The 26,018-nt window shown below is 38.4% G+C and overlaps 1 protein-coding gene across 22 annotated transcripts in view; it reads left to right on the top strand.

The window, feature by feature from the left end:
* The window catches only part of DLGAP2 (DLG associated protein 2), a 469,035-nt gene that overhangs the window by 372,298 nt on the left and 70,719 nt on the right, over nt 1-26,018 (top strand). For all 22 annotated transcript variants that reach the window (XM_068678444.1, XM_068678448.1, XM_068678451.1 and 19 more), the window contains 2 exons: nt 1,035-2,104; nt 18,201-18,412. In XM_068678444.1, the coding sequence (XP_068534545.1) occupies nt 1,035-2,104; nt 18,201-18,412 (1,282 nt within the window). The remainder of the gene's footprint in view (nt 1-1,034; nt 2,105-18,200; nt 18,413-26,018) is intronic.

The following is a 26,018-nucleotide window of genomic DNA, read 5'->3' as shown; positions in this document are numbered from 1 at the left end:
TGATCCTCTAAAGGATTGTCATGCATCCTATATGTTTGTCTGATTTTGAATTGTTGCTTAAATAAGCTGAAATTGAGGAGGGAAAGTGTTTGATTTTTTGTTTGTAGCATTTGACAGCTGCTAGGAATTGCATGAAATAAAAGAATATCAAAGGCTCAAGTATCCAAATCTTTACTTACAAGCTACATTTATTGAGTAATCATGCTTCTTTAATAACTACAGTTGAAGCACATGATCCATAGGAACAAATAATCTAGTATATAATAATCAGTAGCATGTACCTAAAGATATTTGTTCTCTCGGGAATAACAGATTTTTAAAATAAATATTTTGTAGTTTGTATATCAAAGAAAAAAAAATAGTCTAATAGACATGTTTGTACATGTATGGGAATAGTGATAATAGATCTGGACGAATGATAATACATGTTCAAATAGTATGAAAAGATTATTTGTAAGCTATTTATTGATATAAAAATTGAGCTTGATTTCAGCATGTTCACATTCTTTTTCTTTCTATTGTTTATTTTTTGTGTTTATGAACAGTGTACTTGGGATCTTGAAGCTGAGATTCGTTTAAGAAAATGAAGCTGTGTGTGATAAGGAAATGACTCTTTACATATCTTTAGGTTAATATATCCAACTGAGGAACCCCAGGAATAGAAATCAGACCCACATTGTTTAAATGGCTAGACACAAAGCTTGACATATGAATTCCAAATATCAGATAATAAACTGAATACTTGAGTGTATCCATTAAATGCATTTGAGTAAATTTGCATAATGAATAACTTCATGAAATTGTAAAGCCGCTAGCAGACAATTTTGCAGACAGGAAGGAGACTGCATTCACCTCATAAATTGCTTATAGTGAGTAATTTTATCATTTTAAAATGGTGAATGAAATCCTATGAATGATGAGACTTTCCACTGAGTTTATAGAGAAAATTAGTTTAGTTTTGCAATGTACTTGGATTTTGCAAGTTAATCTTTTAATCAGACAGATAACATACATTTTATGTGTTCTCCTGACAGACCAGCAGTACTCATGGTCGCCTTCTCAGCACTTCAATGAAGAAAGATACTCTCCTGCTCCGAGGAATATGAAAGGATTATCTGGCAGTCGCAACCAACCACAGTTATGTTCAGCTCATACTTGTGGCTTAGCATCCCCTGAAGATTGCGAACACACCCACGACCATATCCACCATGGGCAGGAGCCAAGGCAATCGTATCTTCTCAGCCCCACGGAGAGTTGCCCGATGGACCACCATCGTTGCTCACCACGCAGCTCCATTCATTCTGAATGCATGATGATGCCCATGGTAATGGGCGATCACATGTCAAGTAGCACTTTCCCCAGAATGCACTACAGCTCTCATTACGACACAAGAGACGACTGCGCCATGTCTCACGGTAACCCTAAGATTAACCGTATTCCTGCGAATCTTTTGGACCAGTTTGAAAAACAACTTCCTCTTCACCGGGATGGTTTTCACACCTTACAGTACCAGAGGACCTCAACAGCTGCAGAACAACGCAGTGAGAGCCCAGGAAGAATACGCCATCTCGTTCATTCAGTCCAGAAACTTTTTACTAAATCTCATTCTCTGGAAGGATCATCCAAGGGCAATGTTAATGGAACAAAGGGAGACAGTCGAGGGGATGACCATCATCATGGGCACCATTCCAAGCATAGCAAAAGGAGTAAAAGCAAGGAGCGAAAACCAGAAACCAAACATAAATCTGGAATGAGCAGCTGGTGGAGCTCTGATGATAATTTGGACAGTGATAGCACTTATCGAACCCCTAGTGTGGTAAATAGGCACCATACGGATCATATATCCCATTGCTACCCTGAGGCACTCCAGGGACATTTTGGGGATCTCTCATTGAAGACTTCCAAAAGTAACAATGACGTGAAATGTTCAGCTTGTGAAGGGCTAGCAATGACCCCTGATGGTAAATACATGAAAAGGAGTTCTTGGTCCACGCTTACAGTAAGTCAAGCTAAAGAAGCTTATCGCAAATCATCACTGAACTTAGATAAGCCTCTGGTTCATCAGGAAATCAAACCTTCCTTGAGGCCATGCCATTACCTTCAGGTAAGAGGAAGACTTTCTTAATATTTGTAATGGAAACAGAAACACAGTTGATGTCATAAAGTCATTGTAAAAATAAAAGGGTCCTGTGCGTATCTCTCTTAAGTGTGTCTGTATGGAATTCAGACATTCCATGAAAGTGAAAAAAATCTTGCTTTATTCTTTGTGTATAAGGCACAGGTAAAAACATATATAAAACTGGTGTGATATAAATTAGTTTAAGGTCAGTGGATTTGTTGTCATCTTCAGAGTTCATGTTGCACATCTCAGAAAAATTCATAAATCAAATTTTAAAAGGGCAGTTCACCCAAAGTCTGGGGCTAGAAAAAAAATGTGTCAAATACAACTGAAGATGAGTGATTTTAAAAACGGGTTGTGTGGAATCCTATTTTTGTGTTCCTTTTCTCCAGGTTAAGTAAGAAGACTAGATTTACTGGCTTACTGATTTGCTTTTTCTTGATGATGAATACTCACAAAACTCCATTTAGTGACTGGGTATCCAAAATCATGTTGAAGTGAGCCTCTTTTGAGTTCATACTATAAGCCATCTTTGTTGAAAGTTACATGAGATCCTTGGGAAGACAGATATCTCAGGTCTGGTACTCAGACTATTTGTGGGAATACACGTTTTCTTTAGCAGTTCCCACTTTCTCCTATATTTGAACTCAAACCTGCAGCTTGCTGCCATTTGCCACCCCAAAATCGTGCTAGTGTAGCCATTTATGATGCTGCACAATGATTTGGATCTTGAAGTGATAAGGTTTTAAAAAAAATGTTCCAAAATATGTCTTTTTGGATGTTGACATCACTTACATGGCCTAGGTCCAGCACAGTCCCTTGACAAGTGTCATTAGCACATCAGGCTGTACAGAGAACTGCACTGGGAGCAGAACAGGAAGAAGGAAAAGCTAGGAGGGTAACTTCTTCAGCTGTCATTGCTTCTGGGAAAAAAACAAACAAACAAACAAACAAACAAAAAAAAAAAAAAAAAAAAAACTATTGTACAAATATTCCCTTTGGTGTTTTTAACAAGAACAGCCTACAAAGCCAAAGTTGTTCTGAGTACCTTCTCTTTTTGTTTCCTTTTAATGAACTCTTTTCCAGAATTTAACTGATTCTGACATTAATGTGGGCAAACCTCCACTCCAGATTTATGTATTTAGAGATCTCCAGTTCCTGTGGGCTCTGCAGAAGCCAACAGACACAGTGTTATCTACCTCTATGTAGAGCTCTCTTCCCTCTGAGCAATAGGGAACCAATAGTAATGAGTCACAGCTGAAGGGCCGAATCTTTTCAAATGCACATGCAGCCATCCAGGGTGCACATGCAGCCATCCAGGGTCAATCTCCTTGCTGGAAGAGGAAAGGTTCCTCATAGCAGAGAAAGGAAAATAATTACTTGCAACCCTCATAGCATTTCCATGCAAACTGATTCCAATTTAAGCTGACATTGTAATATTTTTTCATATCCAAGTACAGTTCTTATCCATGTAAAACAGACTGCCCTTCCCTAGAAGTTTTTAATCTAACTCAATGAGCCAGAACTGGAAGTGCATCCTGTGCAGAGACTTCGACTTCTGTCTGTGTTACAAAATCAAGGGTATAGCTCTGACATTAAAGAAAAGTTTACATTTTGCTGTCTTTTTCCTTACCATCCCATACTCATACTTCTACACGGAGAACTCTCAGCCCTCTATATCTCTGCTGGGTGTCTTGCTTTCCTTTTCATCATGTTTCCTTTTTTTCTTTTTTCCCCATCTTTACACCTCATTTTTTCTTTGTAAACTATTTTTTACTTTTCATGAGCCTTGTTCTTACTTCCAACCTGTATCAGCATCCTCAAGTGAATGTGAAACACTGAGTTCACGAACTATCACTAAGCTTCAGGTTAAGCCCAGTGGGGGCCTAGGGAACAGAAACGCCTTTTTTTTTTTCTTTTTTTTTTTTTTTTTCAGAATTCTTTGTTTTATCCTTTTGGTGAATTTGGGATAACTGAAACAAATTAGCAAGTTTCATCAGCTGGTAGGTTCAAGCAGCTTAAAATCTAGGAGAAGTGAATTTAAATTTTTGCTGCTCCAGTGACTTCATCCAGCTTTAACCCTTTTAACAAATTGGATAGTAATCATTCCCCAATTGACAGAGATGCTAGAATGGCAATCTGTCAAGACTTAATTGCTCAATTACTACAGTAAAGAATCCAAACCTTTGTCAAAAGCAATAATACTAGGAATTATATATCAGGAATATTCTCATTACAAATTTTTTAAGAAAAATACAAGTTCTGCAGAATCTGAATATGCCATTCAGAACACAGATACCCTTCAAACTGAGTGACTGGATTACTCACTAGCCCAAGGTCAGGAAAAGAATGAAGGGACCCCATTCTGTCAATGTCGTAACTACATGCATTGTTTTGAAACTTCTACTTTGAGGGATGCTGCACTGTCACAATGTAACCATTAAGACCCGAGATATAAGACTCATTATTAGCTCTGCCATGAACTTTTTCTCTGACCCAGGAAATGTAATCTGTTAATCACCAGACATTTCAATTACTCTGTCTGCAAAACTGAGGAAAGATATTTAACTTTTCTTACAGCTGTGAAGTAAGCATCAGTAAATAATGGTTGAATTAAAATAATCACTAGGTTCAGAAACTGAGAATGGTAGAGAAACATCTCAGATTCCTAGCCTGGAGAGTTTACTGCCTTGCTCCAGAATATCTGGAAATTAAAATATTCAAGGGATTATCGAGGTGATTGTGCAGCAGCAGATTTCCCTGAAGTGCATAAGTGAACAGATTAACATAAAACACTTGGGCCTTTGTAGGATCTCTGCGTTTATAGAATTAAAACATTAAAAGGCATTTCCCCTTATTGATGTCAGCTACATATTTTTAAATTCTTTTTAAAGCAAAACAGCGACATCCTAGTCCTTCAAAGATCTTATATATGAATACATACATATGCTCAAGCATAATAAAAATTATTTTTTATGTTTATATATTATCAGTGATTTTTATATATATAGTTCTTACTCTGCTATGTATGTATATGAAGATTCACTGGATTTGACTCACTTTTCTTCTTGTTAGTCTTCTTGTTATTTTGTCTTTCAACACCTCTATAAAATATTGCTACTTCTGTTTTCCACTTGAGAGTTTAGGAATACAGAGTCCCAAACTGTAAGTGCATGGCAGTGTCATAGGCCAGTACTTGACACCATGATCTCTCTGTTTCTGAGCTTCCATTTTGTCTTCCATAGTAATTACTGAGCTGCACTTTCCTTAAAACTTTTGAAGAGTGAACAAGGTAAATTTCTTTCTAAGAAGTGCATTTGTACCAGATTCACAGTTGATGAAAACAGGAGATGAGAAAAGAGGTTTAGAAAGCCTCTGTGTTTTCAAAAAATATATATTTTCAAAAAATATGCCCAGGTTATATCTCATGTTGGAAAGCAGGGATTTCTTTAATCTGTCCGAGCCTCATCTCTGGCTATTTTTCTTAGGGTTTCTCATGTCCCTGTTCCTCCACAGTCCTCATAGCTGGGGGAGCTCATTGCTTGGGCAGTGTGTGGGTGCATGTTAGAGAGGGTTCAGCCAGATGACCATACTGCCCTCCACACCACCCTGGCCATTTGCCTTGTTCCAGCAGAGCTGCTCACCGGTGGCCATTTTTGTAGAACTAAGTTGGTAGACATAAATCTCTATGAAGTAGTATTTATTTTTCTGATCTATACCTCAGTCCCTGACCAGATTTGCGTTACTCCTTCTACAGTGGAGATGATGGGAGCTTGCAGAGAGAAGGGAGAGGGGCTGAATGTGAAGCCCCTTTGGGCTCCAGCTAGTTGTTAAATCAGCTTAGCTGCAATGTGAACCCAGACCAGTTGGCTAGCAAGCCGGTCAGTTCAAGAGCAGAGAGCAGCCGTTTCATAACTGTACACTGATAGCATTTCTTAAATTCTTGTGAATGATTAGCAAGTTTTTACCCATGGGCCTTCAATTTCTGTTTTGAATGTAGACAATTACATTTCTGAGCACCAAAAATTTCTGTCATTTCCCTCCATGGGCAGAATAGCCCATGGAGATCACACATGCATTATAAGCATACTTTTTAATAGCTTTAGCTACAGTAACTGCTTCTGCTTCCCATAACATTTTGATTTTAATATAAAATATGTAACAACAACAACAAAAAAAAAAGATAAATGGGTTTTGAGATCTGTTTTATCTTCATTGGTTGTTTTGGTTAATTAAGTTCAACAGATATACACTACAATGACTGATTAATTTTACCTTGACATGAGTATTAGTGAAGATTAAAGATTTTCAACAGGAAAAAAAATGGATATGAACTAGATAGCTGTGCAAAACTTACGAATACAAGAATGTTGCTTACAGTTTCCAGGACTGAAAAACCTGTGAATTCTAGTTAAGGAAAACTAATTCCTACAATAACACCAAAAGACAGGCAAAAGCATAGCAGTCACCATCACTGAAGTTCTGGAGCACAGTGCTATGTGTCCCTGATTAATATTCCTCCCTCAGCCATTCAACAGCCTGTGAAGCAGCAAGCAATCAAGGTAAACATACCACAAGGTACAGTGAATGAGTCAGCACTGAAAAAGAAAATAGCATGTTGTTCTAAAAATGGCTTCAGCCCACTCTTGTCTTCCTAGTGCATTTAAGTACTAGCGTCATCCGTTACAGCACTGGCACTAGCTAAGCATGTGGGTAATAATGTCAGCTGCGTACTCTACAGAATGAAAGAAAAGCACAAGAGTTGGTCTCTTAAAAAAAAAGAAGAAAAGAAAAAAAAGAAAAAAAAAGCAGTTTCAACAAGGTTCTTTGCTGGTTTAAGTTGTGCCTACATGGAGAAGAGTTTTGAGGAAAAGCTAATGGAGTAATTGGCATTAAGCCCTCAGATGCATTTTTCCAGGAACTCTTCTGGGAAGAGGACATAGTCCCATGAACTAGACCATTGCCCCGGAGAGGCATGCAACTGTATGGAGAGGCCTGCTTTGCCAGGACAGATTTGAACCTAATGCACCTTTCTCAACACTTCATCTTTGTGAAACTAGGTTGTACCTGTTAGCTTGACATAACAACCATATATGAACTACAGAAACAGCATCCAGTACTCTACCAGACAGTGCTAGTAGAGTTTTGATACTAGTGTCCAAGTCACTTTCGCACTACCACACTACCTTCACAATTTAGCCTCCACTCCCAAATTAACTGGGTTGCCTCCACAGCAGGAAAAGCACGTATAGATTACAGGGCAGTCTGCATTGTAAGTCAGCATGGCCATGTGCTGAACTGTTTTCACTTCTGCAGCCCATTACAGTCCCACAAGGATGCCTCAGCTAGCCCTGTGCCCTCCCAAAGTCCCAAACAGAATATGTGCCAGAGAAGTCTGTGTTGCCTGGACACTAAGGGCAGGGATGGTGTGGCTCATGCCCTGTGACAGTGTTTGTGTCTACCTGCAACAGCTGGTGCGGCACCTGGGGCCACTCTGCACAGGTCAGTAAGGGTCTTGTCTTCCCATGCAGTGCACTGAGCTCATCTATTTGTAGCTGCTCCCTCTACGCATTGTATCGCTGAAACATTGCACTTACATTTTTAACAATATTAAATAAAAGATTTTTACATAAAGCTGATGTTTGCCTGGATTTACAGAATGCTGAAGGTTTTGTATTTCACAAAGATCAGAATACTTCATAAGTGCACCTTCCAAGGGAAAAAAAATAAAATTAAGGAAAAATTATGTGCACCTTCCAAGGGAAAAAATAAAATTAAATCAATTATGGTGTAAAGTTCTGACCAGTTGTCTCAGATTACTGGTGCCTTGAATTACTGTAATAACCAGTGATATCAACAGTACATTTGCCTCCATGTCCCTTTCTAGAAAGCTCATATTGGCTTAAATAAATTGCTGAAGCTTCTTTTTCCAAAGAGGAATAGAAAGATCTCAGAGTTAGTATTTTCTTAAAGCAGACGAAACAAGTCCCTATTATTGTAGAAAAATCAAACCCAGGAGTAGAAAAGGGAGGCCATGATCTCACTGCCCTTTAATCAGGGGGAATTGTCCTCCTTTAAAATGTTAGTACTGTGTGTTGCCAAATTGTTTTTCAACATTAACCTCAGCAAAGCTGAAGGCTGACCTTTGCAGTTGTTACTCAAAGGTGTCCTTGGGTCTGAAGAAATTTTCAGCTAGAAGTAACTTAATATTTTATACACCTGGGCCAGTCACATCTGTCAAACGAGACTGCCAGAATTGCAGGCTTGGGGCTGTAATGACCGCACACTCTCCTATGTAGCTGGAGTGTTGCCTTGGGCACACCTGGCTCCTCTCCTGAGCAGCCAATGCTATTTTTCCTGCAAGAGTTGACTTTAGAAAAATGGTGAAGTAGTCATTGATCATTTGATTATTTTTTTTTATGTCCATCTTACAATGTTGTACTTAAAGGTTGTGTTTTTTTTTTAAGTAGAGTTTCATGTGTGTTTAAATAGCTGAATGTCTATGTGGACGAGGTCCCTGGTACTTCTGGCAGGGGAACTGATCTTTTCAAAAGTGTACAGATAATTAAGCATTACATGGTAGCTAGACAAGACAAAACTACCCATTTCACTCTGTAAGCTAAATAATTTGAGTCATTTGAAGCTTACTGTTCAAAACAATCACTTATTAAAGAAAAAAAAATGGATGAAAGGCAAATATATGTTTTGTATTATCTTTAATATTATTCTAAAGACATTTAAAGACTATTTTTTTACTATTAGCCTTACGATAAATGGAAGAAGTGGCATCATTTCTTGCTTAGATTAAAGAAGTCACTGTTCACTACAGGTCAGGCCTGGAGATACTGGCTTTTAAGCTCTTCTGGCATGTCTAGCTTTATAGTTGATCTACAATGTTGGAGTCCTCACTACATCTGCCATCTCTGTGTTTTTGGAGATGCTGTGTGTTTTAAGTGTGTGGGGAGCACCTCTCCTTTCCTTCCTTTAAGGTCATTTTTGTCTCTCACTCCATTCTTCAGTGATCATAAATGGTCTTCAGGGCCCTGACTATGGGTTATAAAAAGGTAACAACTCTGAATTTCCCTTCACTGTTAAAGGCAGAGATGTTTCCAGAGGAACCTATAGGTGTTTTTGGCTGATACTTCACACAGTGTAGAGATTCCTCATTGAGTAGACTGATGATGATGCTTTATCTTTTTTTTTTTTTTTTAATCAATTTCTGAATGTTGACAAGGAAAGGAAGTATCAGGAAGAGGATGAACCTCACACACTCTGGGAGCCTTGTTTCCCCAATTTCATCGGTCATAAAAAACAAGCTATATGCTACAAATGCATACAGGTCAATTGGATTTTTCTAGCATGAATGTTTTTCATGAAGAAATCAACTGTATTGCTCATTAAAGCCCCAGAATTATTCTTTTACATCAGTGCTCGTGTAGTCTATTGCAAGGGTTTCCGAGTCAGCAGAAAATCAGGCCTATCTGTTTTCCCAAAGCCCGTTAGCTGCGGTGGAAATACTTTATGGCTTCATCTGATGGCCCTTCCAGGACTTTGGTTTAAACTGTAGCTAAGAGGTAACTTCCCAACAGGAAATTTCTGGTTTTCTCACTTGTGTCTTGGATTAATAGGGAAGATACAGCAGAAATACCACACATTAGGTTTTATCATGTATGAAAGTCTTCCACACTGTATACACTTTTTTTCCCCTATGCGCATCAACACAGTTTGGACTCCACACAGTCCAGAAAAAGGGAAGAGACAGAATTTCCTATGACAGAAGAAATGCCCTGCAGCTCTTCAGGGAAGGTTAGTTTCCACTTAGATTTTCCTTAGCTCTGCTTCAAGTCTAATTAAATTGCAGCAACAAAATAGAAGACCTTTTTCTTTCTCTTCCTGGAGCCTGTGATCTTTGAAGCACATGGAGAGCAAATAATATGTAACCAGCTCACAATTCTGCAGCACCATAGTTTTGTATATTACATAGCTGAAATACTGTATTATTCCTATACCCTCACAAATATTCATGATCATGAGTTTACTTTATGAATTGCCATAAACTCAACTTAGTGCTTTCTCTTTTTCTGTAATTTTTATTCACTGTGCTGTGCAGATAGCTGGGCTCCATCCACTCTGCAAATATAGTACAATTATCTCAGTCTCCTTTTTCCAAAACTATCCATCAGGAACACTTGTAGTTGGCTTCAGTTGCTGACACTGTGGTCCCCTGGAACTTCTCTGCTGCTTTGCTAGTGGGTATATTCCTGGCTCCCCTTCACCTGCAGTGAGTGAGGAGATGCAATCCAGTTTTGTTCTTTAACACTTTGATGCTTGGTTTTGTTGGTTTTAGCAGTTATTTTTTTGCATCATAGTTCAATTAATTCAACTCACAGAGATAGATGTGAAGGAAACGGCAGCTATAAGCTGGCCCAACAAGGCAAAGAGATAAGAAAACAAGCTCTGAGTGCATGACTATGGCAAATTAATTGGCAGCAATGCTGTGTTTTGTGGAAGCATGAGAAGTTCCAAGTTTCAGTCTTTGGTGCTTCTGTGCCTTCAGCATTTTTGAAATACTCACTACCTTAGTTAGACTACATCCATACTAGCAAACTGAATAGTGTCATGAAAGGTTCCCTGGCACTTCAACCTGATCTTCTATTTGAGCAACACAGGTTGTGTTGCTCAACCTGTCTCGGGCACTGTTTTGATCCAAGCCAGCTAGTGTTTCCTTAAACAGAGCCTTGGTACTGTTCAGGACTTACTGCAGTTAAGGGACCATTCCTGGTAGTCATGCTTCTTTGGAGGCAGATTACACAGTAGTGTGGATGTGGGATGCTGCCCTGTTGGCCTACAGGCTACAAGTGGGTCTTCATTTACTAATGAACACACAACCCTAAAGTAATCATCATACCATTTTTATCCTTCTCTCTCTCTCTAGTGATGATTCTGCAGCACCACAGCAAGATGTAGCAAATCACTGGTTCATCTGAAAATGTATCTTTACTTATCTTTATTATTGTTGTTAGGGTTATTTTCCAGCTAGCACTCTAAGTCACTACAGTTATTAGGGTTGCTGGAAAAGCTGAATATTGTTTAAGGAAAACCTGCCCTACGTATGTTGATGGTAGTATATTTTTAAAGCAGCACAGGCTGACAATGAAGTAGCATCCTGAGACACTTACCAAAGGAAATACATAGTTGACCAAAACCTAGGTTTCTTGGTTGAATCCCTAATGTTTCTGTATCTTGTATTGACAGTCTATATCTCATTTAAGCATAGGCCAAGCCTATTTAAGCATAGGCCAAGCGCTTCAGTCTGAGCTTATCTCATATGTATGCTATGAGTGAGCTCCAGGTTTAGCAGGGAAAAATCACATAGTGGGGACAAGCCCACCACTAACTGACTGCACCTTGCTTCACCATCTCAGCATGGTGGGAGTCCAGTGGGTCCCAGAGGGATCCAGCAACATAGCATAGGTTTTGCAGATGGCTGAACAGCAAGGCTCTTTGTGGGTAGTACAAGCACAGGTGAGCATTTGCCCCACATTCTTCCAAACAATATAACATTGCCAGAGAGTCCTCACAACACTGTTTACAGCTTTCAGCCATCCTTGGATTACAGTTGGCAGAGAAATAATTAGGAAACATAGTGTTGGTTCATTTTTTCGAGTCCATCACTGTTGAGATAAGCATTATTTTAATGAAAACTGTTCTGTAGAAAATACAAAAGTGGTGATTAAACAATCCTGAGTGCACTGGACTTAAGTCTTCTCATAATGAATCATTTAATGGAACTTTTCTTGGGACTACACATGAAAAAATAAAATCAGCCAGTAAGGAATGCTGTTACCTCTTTGCCTATTTGCACAGCTTCCAGCTGGAGTATTGTGCTTATGTTTTGTGATCTGCATGGGTATCTATCCATTCCCAGATCCCAGATTCCTGAATTCATGCTGTTGTTTTCAACCCATTGTAAAGCCTATGTTGTTTGGTATCTACGTGATATTCTTCCTCTTCCTGTGATACTGTGGCAATTCATATCAAAGCTTGGAGAGAGTTGCTGGCAAGACAAAGACGTCTCTTGCCTTCTAAGATTAGCTCTTGCCTTGATGGGTGGTGTTGACTAACTTGTGGGGAATGCTGAAAGATCTTTCCGTGCGTCTGAGTTGTCAAGGAGTTCAGGGAGTAGGGGGTGGCATGTGAAAATTAAAGCTAATTAAGAGGATTGGCATTGTTATTGGTGAGGAGGAGTCCCTGACATATTTTGTAGAGATTTTTGAATGGGTTCATTGTATAATTCATAGTTTGAACAATGAATCAGTACAGTTAAAAAAAAAAAAAAAAGGAAACCTAGGAAAACCAGATAAAATTGTGCGCAGAGAAAGGTGGAGTTGAAACAAGGCTTTATTTTTACACAGTGTACTCTTCCATCCTGTAAAAAGCCAATAGGTCTTAACATCCACAGCCAGTAAATAATGGAATGCCATTAATGTTATTAACTTTAGAAGAAAATTCTAGTCATTAGAATTTTTTCTTAGAATTATAGAATTATAAAATTTCATTATAAAATTATAAAATTTCATAAGATTTTTTTTTAAATTATAGCAGAAAAAGGGTCAGCATTCCCTTTTCAGCAAAATTTTTGAAAACGGGAGATCCAGCTCCTAACTCCCATTATAATATCAAGGAAACTTTCTACCATGCTTAAACCATGTCTGCCTCACAAGATCGTCTAGTTTCACCTGTTTACAGCAGTGCCGAGAGACTGTTCTAAAACTACTCAAAGACCTGATTTAAGAGAAAATCTCCTACCTATATTTCAGATTTAGTTCTTTTTTTTGGGTCAGCTTCTTGACCAGGCAGAGAAAGCATAAAAATATAACAACTATGTATCTACCATGTAATGTTTCAAATCTTATACTTATTATCATCTGTAGTCTGATTTCACACACAGACAGCTTCTGCTTCTGTGAAATTTATATTGCTAAAATAAGATATAAGTTAAAATGAATATTTTGCTGCATGTTACATCTGCATGCTAATTAAATTTCACAGGACTCCTCTGAGGAAGGTAATCCTTGTTTTAACCTTTTAGAATGAGAAATATGAAGAAGTGATAAATCCCTCAGCTGAAACCATATATCTACAAGTGTTTCATTTTAGATAGTAAAATGATATGCCATATTTTAAGCAGATCAGCAATTTTGTGGTGGAACACCTTTAAAACTCGTGGAGTTGGGAGCAAATGCCACTGAAGTGGGTGGAACAACAGAAGCAGATCTATTTTGAAATGTCAGTGGCAGTTGCTGGTTTGACTTCTTTAGCTAAATACTAAATTGAAAACTGAAAACTCAAATTAAAAATAGTCAAATTCCAAATGAATGAATAATTCATTTATTCTTCCAGTTTTGACATCAGTATTTTTTAGATACAAAGTTGGATATTCACACTGCTAACAGGAGCGCCTAGATTGGCTGTATCAGATTAGATGTAAGGAAAGATTTTCCTACCATGAGCATGGTCAAACACTGGAACAAGTTACCTGCAGAAGTTTTGGAGTCTTCATTCTCAAGAGATATTCAAAACCCAGCTGGGCTTGGTCCTGGTTAACATGATGTATCTGACCCTGCCTTGAGCTGGAGGCTGGATTAGAGACCTCTGAGGTCTCTTCCAGTCTCAGCAATTCCATGATTACATTTTTTTTTTCCAGATACTTGGTAAATTCATCCTTGTTTTCCACAGAAATATGCTTCTGCTTACATATGCAGAATTTTTGCAATTTGAGAATCAGGAGACAGACCTACTGTGGAATTCCAATCAGTTGTCCAAAGTCAGGCTTTCTTCTGCCCTCTTCTTCTGACAGGTCTAATACATGCGAAACCAACATCTGACAAAACACAAGTGTAGTGTCTTTTCTTCTATTAGAGGGAAATATGAGAAATTGTAGTGTAGAATCTCACAGTTAAGAAATGAATTGAGTTTCTTCCTGAGCATGCATCAGTTCAAACCTACATATTCCCAATTCTCCAAAGAGCATTCTGAGCAGAAGATTATAAGGCAGTCTGGAGTGAGCACTTCTTTCTTTGTTAAGATTCTCCACAGTTTTTATCTAAAGACCCTTGCACATAAAATTCATGCGGGTGTTTATCCCAGGGAATATAACTAATCTCCCTTTTACTAGGCAAGAGCCTGGATCATGAGGCTGCAGCACACCCTTTCTTGTATACAAAGTCATCTTCTAAGCAGCCCTCCCCAGGCAATCTGTGAGCATTTCATGAAAAGGGGATGGTTTACAAAGAGAGGTGAAGAGCATGCCAGTTTATCTATCAGCCCTAAGTCTTCTACTTCCTAAGCACTCCAGCAATTATTAATTAAGGAAATAGTTTGGTTTCTTTTGGATGCTATTTTGAAGGAGCTAACTCTCCTAGATGCCTTTTATGGCAAGTTTAGGCTCCTAGCTAAGGTTCTGAAGTTCACTCTCAGGATCAGCTGCGTAAAACATAGTGAGGTAAGTTTTAACTACCAGGTGCTGTAATATCACTGGCCCTAGGTAACTAACCAAAAATATCACAGTGAATCAGCAGCAGAACAATTAAGAAGTCCTACATTTCCCGAACCTCCTTGTGCTCCTCACAGCAACAGTGCATAAAATTTATGAAAGAGACTCATCATTTTCCACAGTAGTTATAACCAAATCAGCAGCCGGTGACAAAATTAAATGCAAAGATCTAGACCTTGTCAGCTCGTTGTTCTTACAAAAGGAAATTCATATGGTAATATGCAGTCTAACTCCTCTGTGGATAAAAACTGCATACACAAGGATTCATGTTAACATCTAGAACAGGAGGAAGGCTTTTTAGACATTATAAATATCAGCACTCATTGCTATATGCAAGTAGATAATTAGGGTAATTATTCCCAATTAGCAGCTGCAAACCCTGCAGATGGGAATTTCAGGGACTGGTAACTATTGTAAGGAAGTATTTCTGCAAGCTGTAAAGCACTTTTCATGTTTTGAAAAATATACATGTAATGACCCTCGCAGTCGCTGTAAAACACTTTTGTTAACACTTCAATATAAAGAAAAATTTTTCCCACACTATTATAACACTTCAGCTTTTCTTTAAAGCTATGCTGGGCTCTGAAATGGGCTGGATTTTTCCAAGTATTAAATCCATCATTTAAAGTGAATGATGAACCAGTGCTGGCCAAACTAGGACTCAAATTTTGCTTGTGTTTTCAGACCATGATAAAAAACAATGTCAAGGGCCTTTTCATTGGCTTCTGAAGACAGCAGAAGGACTCCATATGTTTTCATAGGCTCTATATGAACCCTGAAAGAATGTGTTGTGAAACTTCCTTACCAGGCTCCAGGACCGTTACCCTTGTGTTCACTGGGTTCTGTTCCTTTGAATGGCTCAAGGGTAAAAAGTATTAATTAATTGTAAATAATGCTTGTTTCTCAACCATAAAGTCTTCTATGCTAGACAACCAGTGTAGACAGTCAACTCTGGTTGGAAAAGAATTCTTGGTGCATTTGTGCATACAGTGAGTACATCACAAGCACAAATGGAGCAGGGATTTTTCAGTTCTTAGGTTTCTTCTGAATTCATTTAAGTTATGAATTCAGAAAGTTAAAGAAGTGTAATCAACAAAAACAGGCACATAATTGTAAGATTTGTTCTCATAAAGCTCTATCACAGTAAAGAAACTTATTTTTTAAATTCTTTAATGTGAAAAATCATTCATCCCTATCTTTTAAAATAAGATTTCAGTGTCAAGCAGCAAATAGTTTGTGTTTATTCATTTAAATCCAATCCTTATCTAGTTATTTGAATGTGGAATTTCAGACAAAAACATTGAGAAATTAATCACTTTTTGCATGAGTAACTAATAAGTTGCTGATCTGTCTTTTTAAACTTTATATTTAAATATCTTTAATCTAAAATGAAGGAGAAAAAATTCAAGCCAAAATAATTATTCTATTAAAAAAGAACACATATGTTTTTTAAAGAAAGTATTGAGATTAAACATAATAATTCAGCTTTAATACAGAAAATTGCACAGTATAGCTCACTCATCTAGATGTCCATGAAAAGTTTTTCAGCATTGGAATCTTGGTTTTAACTTTGTTGATACTGAGATAATAAAGAAGAATTAAAAGCGGGAGCATGTTTGTATGATATCAGTTAATTTTTCTTAATATAGTACTCCAATTCAGACTTTTACAGTTACCAGTATTGGTGGTTGTGAACAACAAAGCTTTATAAAATATGTTTATTTTCTTTTTATTTTAGGAGTCTAGCTACTACAACAATTGTTACATGTAAATATCTCTTAGGTCTCCCAGAATCCCCCAAATCCTTCCTCTGACATTAATTTCATATATATTAGGTTTTAGAATAACAATTTGGATTATGTATCATATTTACAGGCTTCAAGTTTGGGAAAATTTCTCATGTTTCCCTTCCAATCACCATCCAAAGCTGAATAAGGTTTGTTTCCTTGCATGATCTACATTGTATTTCATTTAAATACATCCTCCATCTTGTTATTTCATATAAAAATAGAACTCATAATATTTGTCTGGTATTTCTCTCCAACAGTTTTCTGATCTTTGTGATCTGTTTCATCTCAACTAATCTGACAGTATCTTCAGTCCCTCTTCTCTCCCGAGTTTGTTTCTTTAATATCTCTATCTTTACTTGTTCACGGTCTTTAAAAATTTCATTTTTCACTTTCAGTCCTTTTGTGGGACTCAAACCATCAGTTCTGTTCATGTGGTGTGTGGCTAATTCATGTATCTTGAAAGGGCAGTAAGGATGACAGGGAGATCATGTTAGTTCTTTAAATCTGATTTCCAGTCCTGCTGAAATCAATGGGAACATTTACTTCAGCTCCACAGTGAACTCTCTCTGTAGGTCTACAACTTATTTGACTTGAAAATCTTTATTTGGCATCCTGCTCTGCAGAAACTCCTAATATATCTGTTTAACTTGAAGATCTGATTTGTCGTATTGGTAAATAATGTCATTGTACAGTGTAATATATATGAAGTCATTATGCTGATAAAGTATTTGATGCTGCCAAGTGCATCAACCCTGGTCTCCCAAAGTGTTCGGTTGCATCCTTCTTTTTAACCATGAGTCATTATAATGGATTGGAGCGAGTTGCTTATATCGTTTAAGTTAAGTAAATGCTTAAATTACTGGATTAGGACCAGAGGAGTCAGCATCTTGAAAGATTAAACAAAAAGCAAAGACTATGCAATATTGACAGACAGACTTGCTGAGTTTATCCGTAACTCTATAAACAAGGCTAATTTCACTGGGGATTGGAAATTCTACTCCTGTTCAATTTGTTGCCACTACAGACAGATATACACCCACCAGATATGAATTATCTGACCACCAGGTTTACTATTTGAAAAACCACCTCAACTGTATGAAAGGAGCCTCAGCTTCAATGTATTAATAATTAACTGACTACATTCCTGATATGTCACCATCTCTATGAAGTATTTTGCAGTTGCTAAATAAGAAAAAAGACAGATTGCCACATTTGCCTTTTTTTTTTTCCAGAAGTTTGCCCTGAATCAGAATCCTGTCCATTTATGCAAAAATCATGTCTTAGCTTAATTTAAATGCTTCATCCTGAAAATCTGAGAAAGCCCCATATCAGGAAAGGGGGCAAAATATTATAAAGTGTGCAGCTTTCAATGAGTTTTATGTCTGAGACATGTGATCAACCTAATGTTTATTAGATGAAAATCTGCGTGCAAACTTTTAAGAGGTTAAGATTTCCTGCATTTTAGAGCATGTGCACAAATAGATATTGTGGCTGAGCTCACAAATAATGACTTGCTTGTCTCCTAGGTTCTAACATTTATGGATTGAACATTTCCCATCCTGCAATTGGACTTGAGCACCAAATCGCTTGTGGGCCTTAGAATTTCTTTCTAGGTGATTTATTTCTGAAGAATAAAAAATTCACAACTTGTCAGTGTAAAATGAGAAATAGAAAGAAGTATTTAAATATATGAAAAAATGCACATTTTGTATGTGTGTTTGGTGATCTCTATTAGGTACCTCAGGATGAATGGGGAGGATATCCTGCCAGTGGGAAAGATGAAGAGATACCCTGCAGAAGAATGAGAAGTGGGAGCTATATTAAGGCCATGGGAGATGAAGAAAGTGGAGACTCTGATACTAGCCCCAAGACATCACCAAAATTAGCAGTTCGACCCGAGTCATTATTAAAATCCATTGGACAAAGACCACTGGGAGATCATCAAAAGTGAGTTTTATTATACCATGTTATAAACCTTTCTGAAAATTGATATGACTTAGGCCATTTTTCTTTGTGTCTTATTGACAGTGGTCAGTATCCATGAGAGAAGGTAGTCGGTAAAAAGCTAACTATGTCTTACTTCATTTTAAATTGACTTGATTAGTGGTTTAATTCTCTTGATTAGTGGATGAAAAACTGCTATCTTCCTCCATTCATGTAACAAACATGCTACTTAAGGAAGAGTTTATTATTTCTACTAAAGGAAATATATTCATCTTTATATTAAATCTCTAGAATTCTGAATATTCTTTAGCAGGATTATTTTATTCTAATTCTTTGTTATTTTATGGCTTTCTCTGAAATAGAAAGTACACTATTCTATAATAGCTATAATAACAACAAGATAATTGTAGATATACTTGGCATCTTATGTCCTATTTTCCATACAGTGCTTTCTCTGTGTATCAGCTATATTGTAGCATATACATTTGACACATTGGGCGGAGGGGGGATTCTTTCTTTCTTTTTTTTTTTTTTTTGCATTCATACTACCTGCAATACAACCTATTAAATAACTAACGCAAATTTTAAGACTATAGGAAAATGCATAGTTTTATTTGTTTTCCAATAGATCTTTGTTTTTCTCTTTTCAAGCTTTCAATATATTGTTTTTCTGAGTAATCTGTAAGTGTACTTCAGAAGACAATTTAAAGGTGGTAGCCACATTTCAAATCTGCTTCTATTAATGTGATTGGGTGTTTCTCACAACTTAGAAAATTGATCTTTTTGCCTGGAAGAAATACATAAAATGAAGAAATTAAGAGTGAAACCTTTGATTGTTGTTTATTGTTCTGTTGATAATACCATGCATAGTATACCATAATGACTCATCCTTTCATCAAATAAAGTGAAACGAAACAGAAACCTCAGGCAAAAAATCCCCCTGGCTTAATTAAATTGAATTATTTAGCTTGCAATCTAGAAGAAAAGTACCAACTTTCACTATGGAAGAGAACACTTAGCAACTATATTGTTTTGTATAGCTTGCTTATGCAACTCTGTAGGCTCCATTCAGATTCATAAAGAAAGATGTTTGTACTGTGAGATGGTGTAAGATTTCTGAGATATCATGAAACAAGACTGCTCTTGATAAAATCCAGTCAGGATACCACCTCAAAGGGTGCCAGATGCCTGCATTGAGGCAACTAAACCAAATTCTGAATCTGAAGTATTTGCTGAAATATTAGTTCCAAAGATGAAGCATGGCCTACACCATGAGTACTGCTGTCAGACCTTTACCAGGCTGATTTCCAAAGACCAGAAGACAAGCTTTTAAAGGCAGTGATTGGAATCAATACTCAAATCTGTGATACTATTAGTCATTGTATCTGGGTTGAATTTGGTGTTTGAAGCGCAAAGGCATATTTCTTGAATACATCGGTCCTTGATTTTCTAAGTGGCTATGAAAGCTGTGGGTCCTGAAAAAAGGCAGATATCCCTGTGGGGTAAGGGAGAGTGATCTAATGCCCACAGTCTGCTAGGAGTGATTCTTCTGAAGGCAATGGGGAAAAGGAGGTAGACAACTTTCTCAGATGTACATCAACCAGCTGTATTCCTGCTAGTAAATTAAAGAGTACCAGAGAAGAGGCCTGAGCACAGAAACCCGATCACAAAGGCTGACAGGATTTTGTTGTGGTCCCTTGGCAGGCTTCTCATTTGGGCCTCTGGGCACTGTCCCAGACACTGCTTGGGCAATGCCTGGGCAGTGGTGTAGGCCAGGGATCATTCCCAGAAGGCAGCTTGGATGCAGCCATTCTGTTTCGGAGGGTAAAGAGCATGGTCATGGCTGGACAACACCAGCTGGCTTCAAGGCCAGAGGACAGGCACTGGCACTAGTTAATGTATTTAACAGATGTGGCCACTGAGTCTGAGGAGAATAGCAAGTATCTCACCAGTTAGAAACCAAAGTGTCAGGGAACACCAGTGTTATCTAGTGACTAACAGGGAAAGCCAAACATCCATCTAGTCTTAGCTCTGTGTCCTGGAATCTGCCTTGCTGTGTGCATTCCAAGCATTGACAAAATAATCCCCATGTTGCTTTAGAGTTGACATTTGCGTATCAGTGATACTGCATGGTGATATTGGTTATCATGTCAACAGGTTTAACTTTTAGAGGTGATAAGGCAACAGGATCTGCTAGATTAGTGGGTGGGCAGATGGTTTGTCGGCGACCAGGTGGATTATGGAATCCAGCTCCAGAAGAATTGGAGACACATGTGTGCTGTCAGAGATGGAAGTACTTGGGAGACTACATACAATCTCAGATGACAGTTCATTCAGTAACCTTGCTAGCTAGCACCACATCCATGAGCTTTTTCACTAGGAACACAGGCTAAAAGCTTTGCTCGGAGACAGTACAAACTTTCCAAGTACTTGATCCAAATAAAATATTTTCCTATTCTCTTCCTTGTTTTGGACTATGGTAGAGCCCTCCTCCAGCCTAAGGTAGGTAAAAGCATAAATTTTTAAGTGAGCAGCAGGTCTCGGCACCTACCCTACACCTGCACAGCCCAAGAACAGATCCAGGCTGGGTCTTGAGACATATATATTTAAAAAAAAATAATGTTTGAAAAGGAAAGATATTTTTTTCTAATCCATTAAACTCTGAAGGCAGAGGTCAATGTCAAATGGTGTGTCTTCTGTCATTTTTCCATGTTAAAAATATAGAATTCAAAATATAGTTGATTAAAAACCCTGTGCAATGTTGATGTGGTATAGTGGGGTTGACAGCTGTGCCTGGTCCTGGTCCCAAAATATTTAATAGCATATTTACCGCTAACCGCAGTAGGAAAAGGAGGACGCTTTTTGTGATACTGTTATATACTACTCAGGGAGCTGTGGAGAATTTGTCGTAAACACTGCACTAGAAATAACTGAACATCCAGCCTGTTGCTGACATATCTTTAAATCCTTAAACTGAGGGGCAGTACCTTGAATCTGCCAGCCTGCCATAGACATTTTTTCAAGTGAACTTCAGACAGAAATGTGACAACTATTCTGGTTCTTGTACGTCTGCCTTGCAAAAATCTGCAAGTTCCAGAAGCCCTTGACATTATGCAGCTCTTTGGGCAAGCAGACAGACAGAAAATTTCTTGTCTCACAGAAATACAAAGTGCTGATGCTAAACCTGGGTTTTCACCACAAGCTGTCTCCTTCCAGTCCTTCTCTGTCTCACTGTGGTTACCTGTTAAGTCTGGCAGATTGATATGAAAGGTATATCAAGGGGTAATGGTTATGGAGCCTTCCTCCCTCCTCCCACACAGCTCAGCAATCCCCCTTGCATGCTGAGTGCCCTTTGTACCGCTGATCACGCTGCCAAGCCAGAAGCCAAGGTTTTGAACAACATTCCTGTATGTATAGCAGGACTGAAGAGCATTTCTGGCATGTATTATGAGAAATTACATAATTCGAGATGTCAGCTGCATTAGCTGCCTTTTTAGCTTGTTTACTAGGGTGGAGGGAGCTAATGCACAGAAATAAAATGGGGCTTTTAGTCTCTTAGTCCTTTGCTTGGGTGGACAGGATAGCTCAGAACCGGGGTCTGACAGAGCACCAGCAAACCTGTAATATAAATACTGATAATTTCAGTGGTACAAAAAGATGCATTTGCTGCAATAGGTGGGCTTCATGAGAATGTGCCTAGTTTTCTGTCACTATCCTGAAGAGGATAAAAAGGAAACTAGACAAGTTTTCACTTAACCCTCAACAGAACTTTGATACAAATGCATGTTTCTCCTCTGAGTTTTATCAAGTATCTTTTCATGGAATTTTCACCAATTTAATTCCTGCTTCTATTTTGACAAAGGTAAGCCCCTATTTTATTGGTTCATGTTGATCAAAGATTTAGCAAATTGAACATTAAAAATTTATGAACTATAAAAATGCATATTCGTATGAATAAATAATTTTGTTTAACAACATACAAATAGATAAATGTGATTTAACAGAAGCATTAAAATTCTGAGATCTTGTCTTTTAAAAACTCATGGAGCATATTTCCCATGTAAAGTGGGAATTAAAAAGAAAGTCAGGGCCTGCCCACTGGTGTTTTATGCAGGTGGGAGTTGCAGGGCACGTACCCAAACACTGCCATCAGATCACCACCACTGTCACACTGTTAGCACAGCAGCATGATCCATGGCCCAGGTGCAGCCTAGGCCACCTGGGTCTCTGCTAGGTAGCATCCAGGCACATTTCAGGGACTAATCCTGTTGGATCCAGCCACCCTCTCTACAGGATAAGAAAGTTTAACCATACAGGTCAGTTAGCCGAAGGTGCAGAGAGAAACAGCTAGGCTGTTTCTGAGTAAAAATATAGTCTAAGTGACTCAAATTTTCCTGGATTTTTCAAAAATTAAATGCACCTGGATATCTATAGATTACTCACTGAAGATAAATGTATTTCAACTCTTTCTTTGTGAATATTGTTTGAAAAGAATAAGTAGTATGTCACACTATTTGCTACTATAACATCAAGTCAAAGGCCAGTATAATTCATTATTATTATGAAATTGCATTTGAGTGAAATATAATACAATAAGGCTTCCTGTGCTGGAGACAAGACACATACTTGAATCTGCTTCCTTTCCAACTTTTCCCTTTCTTGGAATAGTGCCAGCAGTCCCATTTATCATGGAAATTATCAAGACTCACAGTAGTCATGGGGAAAACTATTAAACTTTTTTTTTTTTTTTTTTGGTTGGTTGGTTTGTTGGTTGGTTTGTTGGTGTTTTTTTTTTGTTTGTTTGTTTTATGATTAGGCATACAAAATCTTTTGGATATCAGTTTTGGTATCCTGTGAACAACTATAGGTGTTTCAGAGGTGAAATGCAAGGCTTTTTGTATCAGTCCATTGTTTTTTTGCTGTGCTGTGATGCTACTGGGGATGGATAGGTAGTCTACTGTGATGATAGGTAGTCTGCAGAAAATAGCTTGTAGAAGGTACAACATACCCATGTTGCTAGGTATTTTTATTTATAATAAAGGTCAAAACAGATGAGCAGTTAACAGAAATGGTAGCTGAAATAAAGGGAATATCCTAAACAAATATTGAAGAGAGACTGACCTACTTGATTTGTAACCTAGTAAATGTTGTTTTCCTGTATTTGTGACTAAAACAAGCAAAGCTGAGAGATAGAAGCTGAGAGATCTGGAAAGGAAAGCTGAAAAGAAAACAAGAATTTTGGTCTATGTATGAGAAAAAAATACTCTATGACTGAAGGAAATGTTCCAGTTATTTGATGCTTCTAATATTCAGGAAAAGAGGACTTAATATACTGATTATGTAAATGAACAGGATACCACTGTAGAAATAGCAAGTTCCATTTTCAGTATCTCCTTTTTGAAGTGTTGTGAAAGACTCTGAAAACTGTCTAACCATTTAGTCAAAAGGGATAACAATAGCATTTAGCCCAAAGTTAACATGCTCTATTTGAAGATCATACTGGTATCACTCATGCGAATGAATAATTGTGCTGTGCTGAAGTTTTCCATTATGCTCTGAAGTGACTCATGGGAAACTGGATACTGCATACATAAAGATGAAATAGATTAAACTGCAATAAAATAAAAACAGTGACAGCAATATGTACTTTTGTTTCCTGATCCTCTAATGGCAGACATTATTGTGGCAGCTGGTAGTCCTGATACCTTAAGATGATGGGTGAGCAGACAGAAAGGCATGTAAACAGATAGGTACTATAAAAATGTAGTGTTTCAGTGAGGAAGGAAATCTGCCTTAGCACAAATTATTTGGTGGACAACCACAGTACGATATCAGTGGTGCTTTATTTTCTCTTGGCTCTATTCTCCGTCTATTCTCCTATGCAATCTCCTAGCCATTTATGGAAGAGAGTGTCTCATAAATCGCGTTTATGGAGAAATCACATTTACAGAGAAAGCAGCATTGTTCCACTCAAATGTATCAGATATTATTAAAGTTCACAGCACACTTGAAGAATACTGTGCATGTCTAGATTTCAGCCACTTCACAGTCACACTTCACTTCACTTTTTGCACCTGCAAAACCACTTTATTCAGTAGTTTAAGCTGATATGCCTAAATCTTACCTAAAATGGTTGACCCACAAGTGTTTTCTGGGCTCAAGGTTAAACCAAATTAAAGCAGTGATCTGAGTTAAAAATAACCTATCCCTGCCCTTCCTTTTTTCAGAGTGAGAGATTGCATCTCTCTGTGGTCATAATGATTTATTCTGACTTAAAGAATATCTGGACTATGGCCCAAAGCAGGTCCATATGTTCTGTTCTGCAGACTCTCTTTTGGAAACAAAAATATTGTCAAAGTTCACAGAAAGGGGGTTAAACTGCAACAAGATCTGACAGCGCTTATCTGCCAGAACCCTTGGCTCAGCAGGAAACATGGAACACCTCTAGGACATGTGGGAAATCTCTGTTAAAAAGAAATATAAAAGTCATACCACTTGTAACCATTTGTGCTAACTACAGCACATGTACAACATAAGTGAAAACAAAAGAAGTTTGGAAGTTCTGCATTAGACCAAGCCTCTGTCCTTTCACAGAATCACAGAATTGTCTAGGTTGGAAGAGACCTCAAGATCATCAAGTCCAACTCTGACCTAACACTAACAAGTCCTCCACTAAACCATATCACTAAGTTCAACATCTAAACGTCTTTTAAAGACCTCCAGGGATGGTGACTCCACCACTTCCCTGGGCAGCCCGTTCCAATGTCTAACAACCCTTTCAGTAAAGAAGTTCTTCCTAATATCCAACCTAAAACACCCCTGGCACAACTTCAGCCCATTCCCCCTCATCCTGTCACCAGGCACATGGGAGAATAGACCAACCCCCACCTCACTACAGCCTCCTTTAAGGTACCTATGGAGAGTGATAAGGTCGCCCCTGAGCCTCCTCTTCTCCAGGATGAACAAACCCAGATCCCTCAGCCGTTCCTCATAGGACTTGTTCTCCAGACCCCTCACCAACTTTGTCGCCCTTCTCTGGACTCGCTCAAGCACCTCGATGTCCTTCTTGTAGCGAGGGGCCCAAAACTGAACACCATACTTGAGGTGCGGCCTCACCAGAGCCGAGTACAGGGGGACGATCACTTCCCTAGACCACTGTTTCTTATGCAAGCCAGGATGCTGTTGACCTTCCTGGCCACCTGAGCACACTGCTGGCTCATATCCAGCCAACTATCCACCAATACTCCCAGGTCCTTCTCTGCCAGGCAGCTTTCCAACCACTCATCTCCCAGCCTGTAGCTCTGCTTGGGGTTGTTGCGCCCCAGGTGCAGGACCCGGCACTTGGCCTTGTTGAACTTCATGCAGTTGACCTCAGCCCATCGGTACAGCCTATCCAGATCCTCCTGCAGAGCCTTCCTACCCTCGAGCAGATCGACACACGCACCTAACTTGGTGTCATCTGCAATATGTCATCTCTCTTTGCCCAGGACAGTACCAATGCCATGCCCTCCAGTGATGGACAGATTTGTGGGGGTTTCTCCTAGCAAAATACTGTTCGGTAGATGCACAGAGAAGCATCTTGATATTGCAGGCTGTAGATAAGTGTTCA

Source organism: Anas acuta, chromosome 3 (assembly GCF_963932015.1).
Source record: "Anas acuta chromosome 3, bAnaAcu1.1, whole genome shotgun sequence".
Taxonomy (NCBI): domain Eukaryota; kingdom Metazoa; phylum Chordata; class Aves; order Anseriformes; family Anatidae; genus Anas; species Anas acuta.
This window is presented reverse-complemented; position numbering and strand designations above follow the sequence as displayed.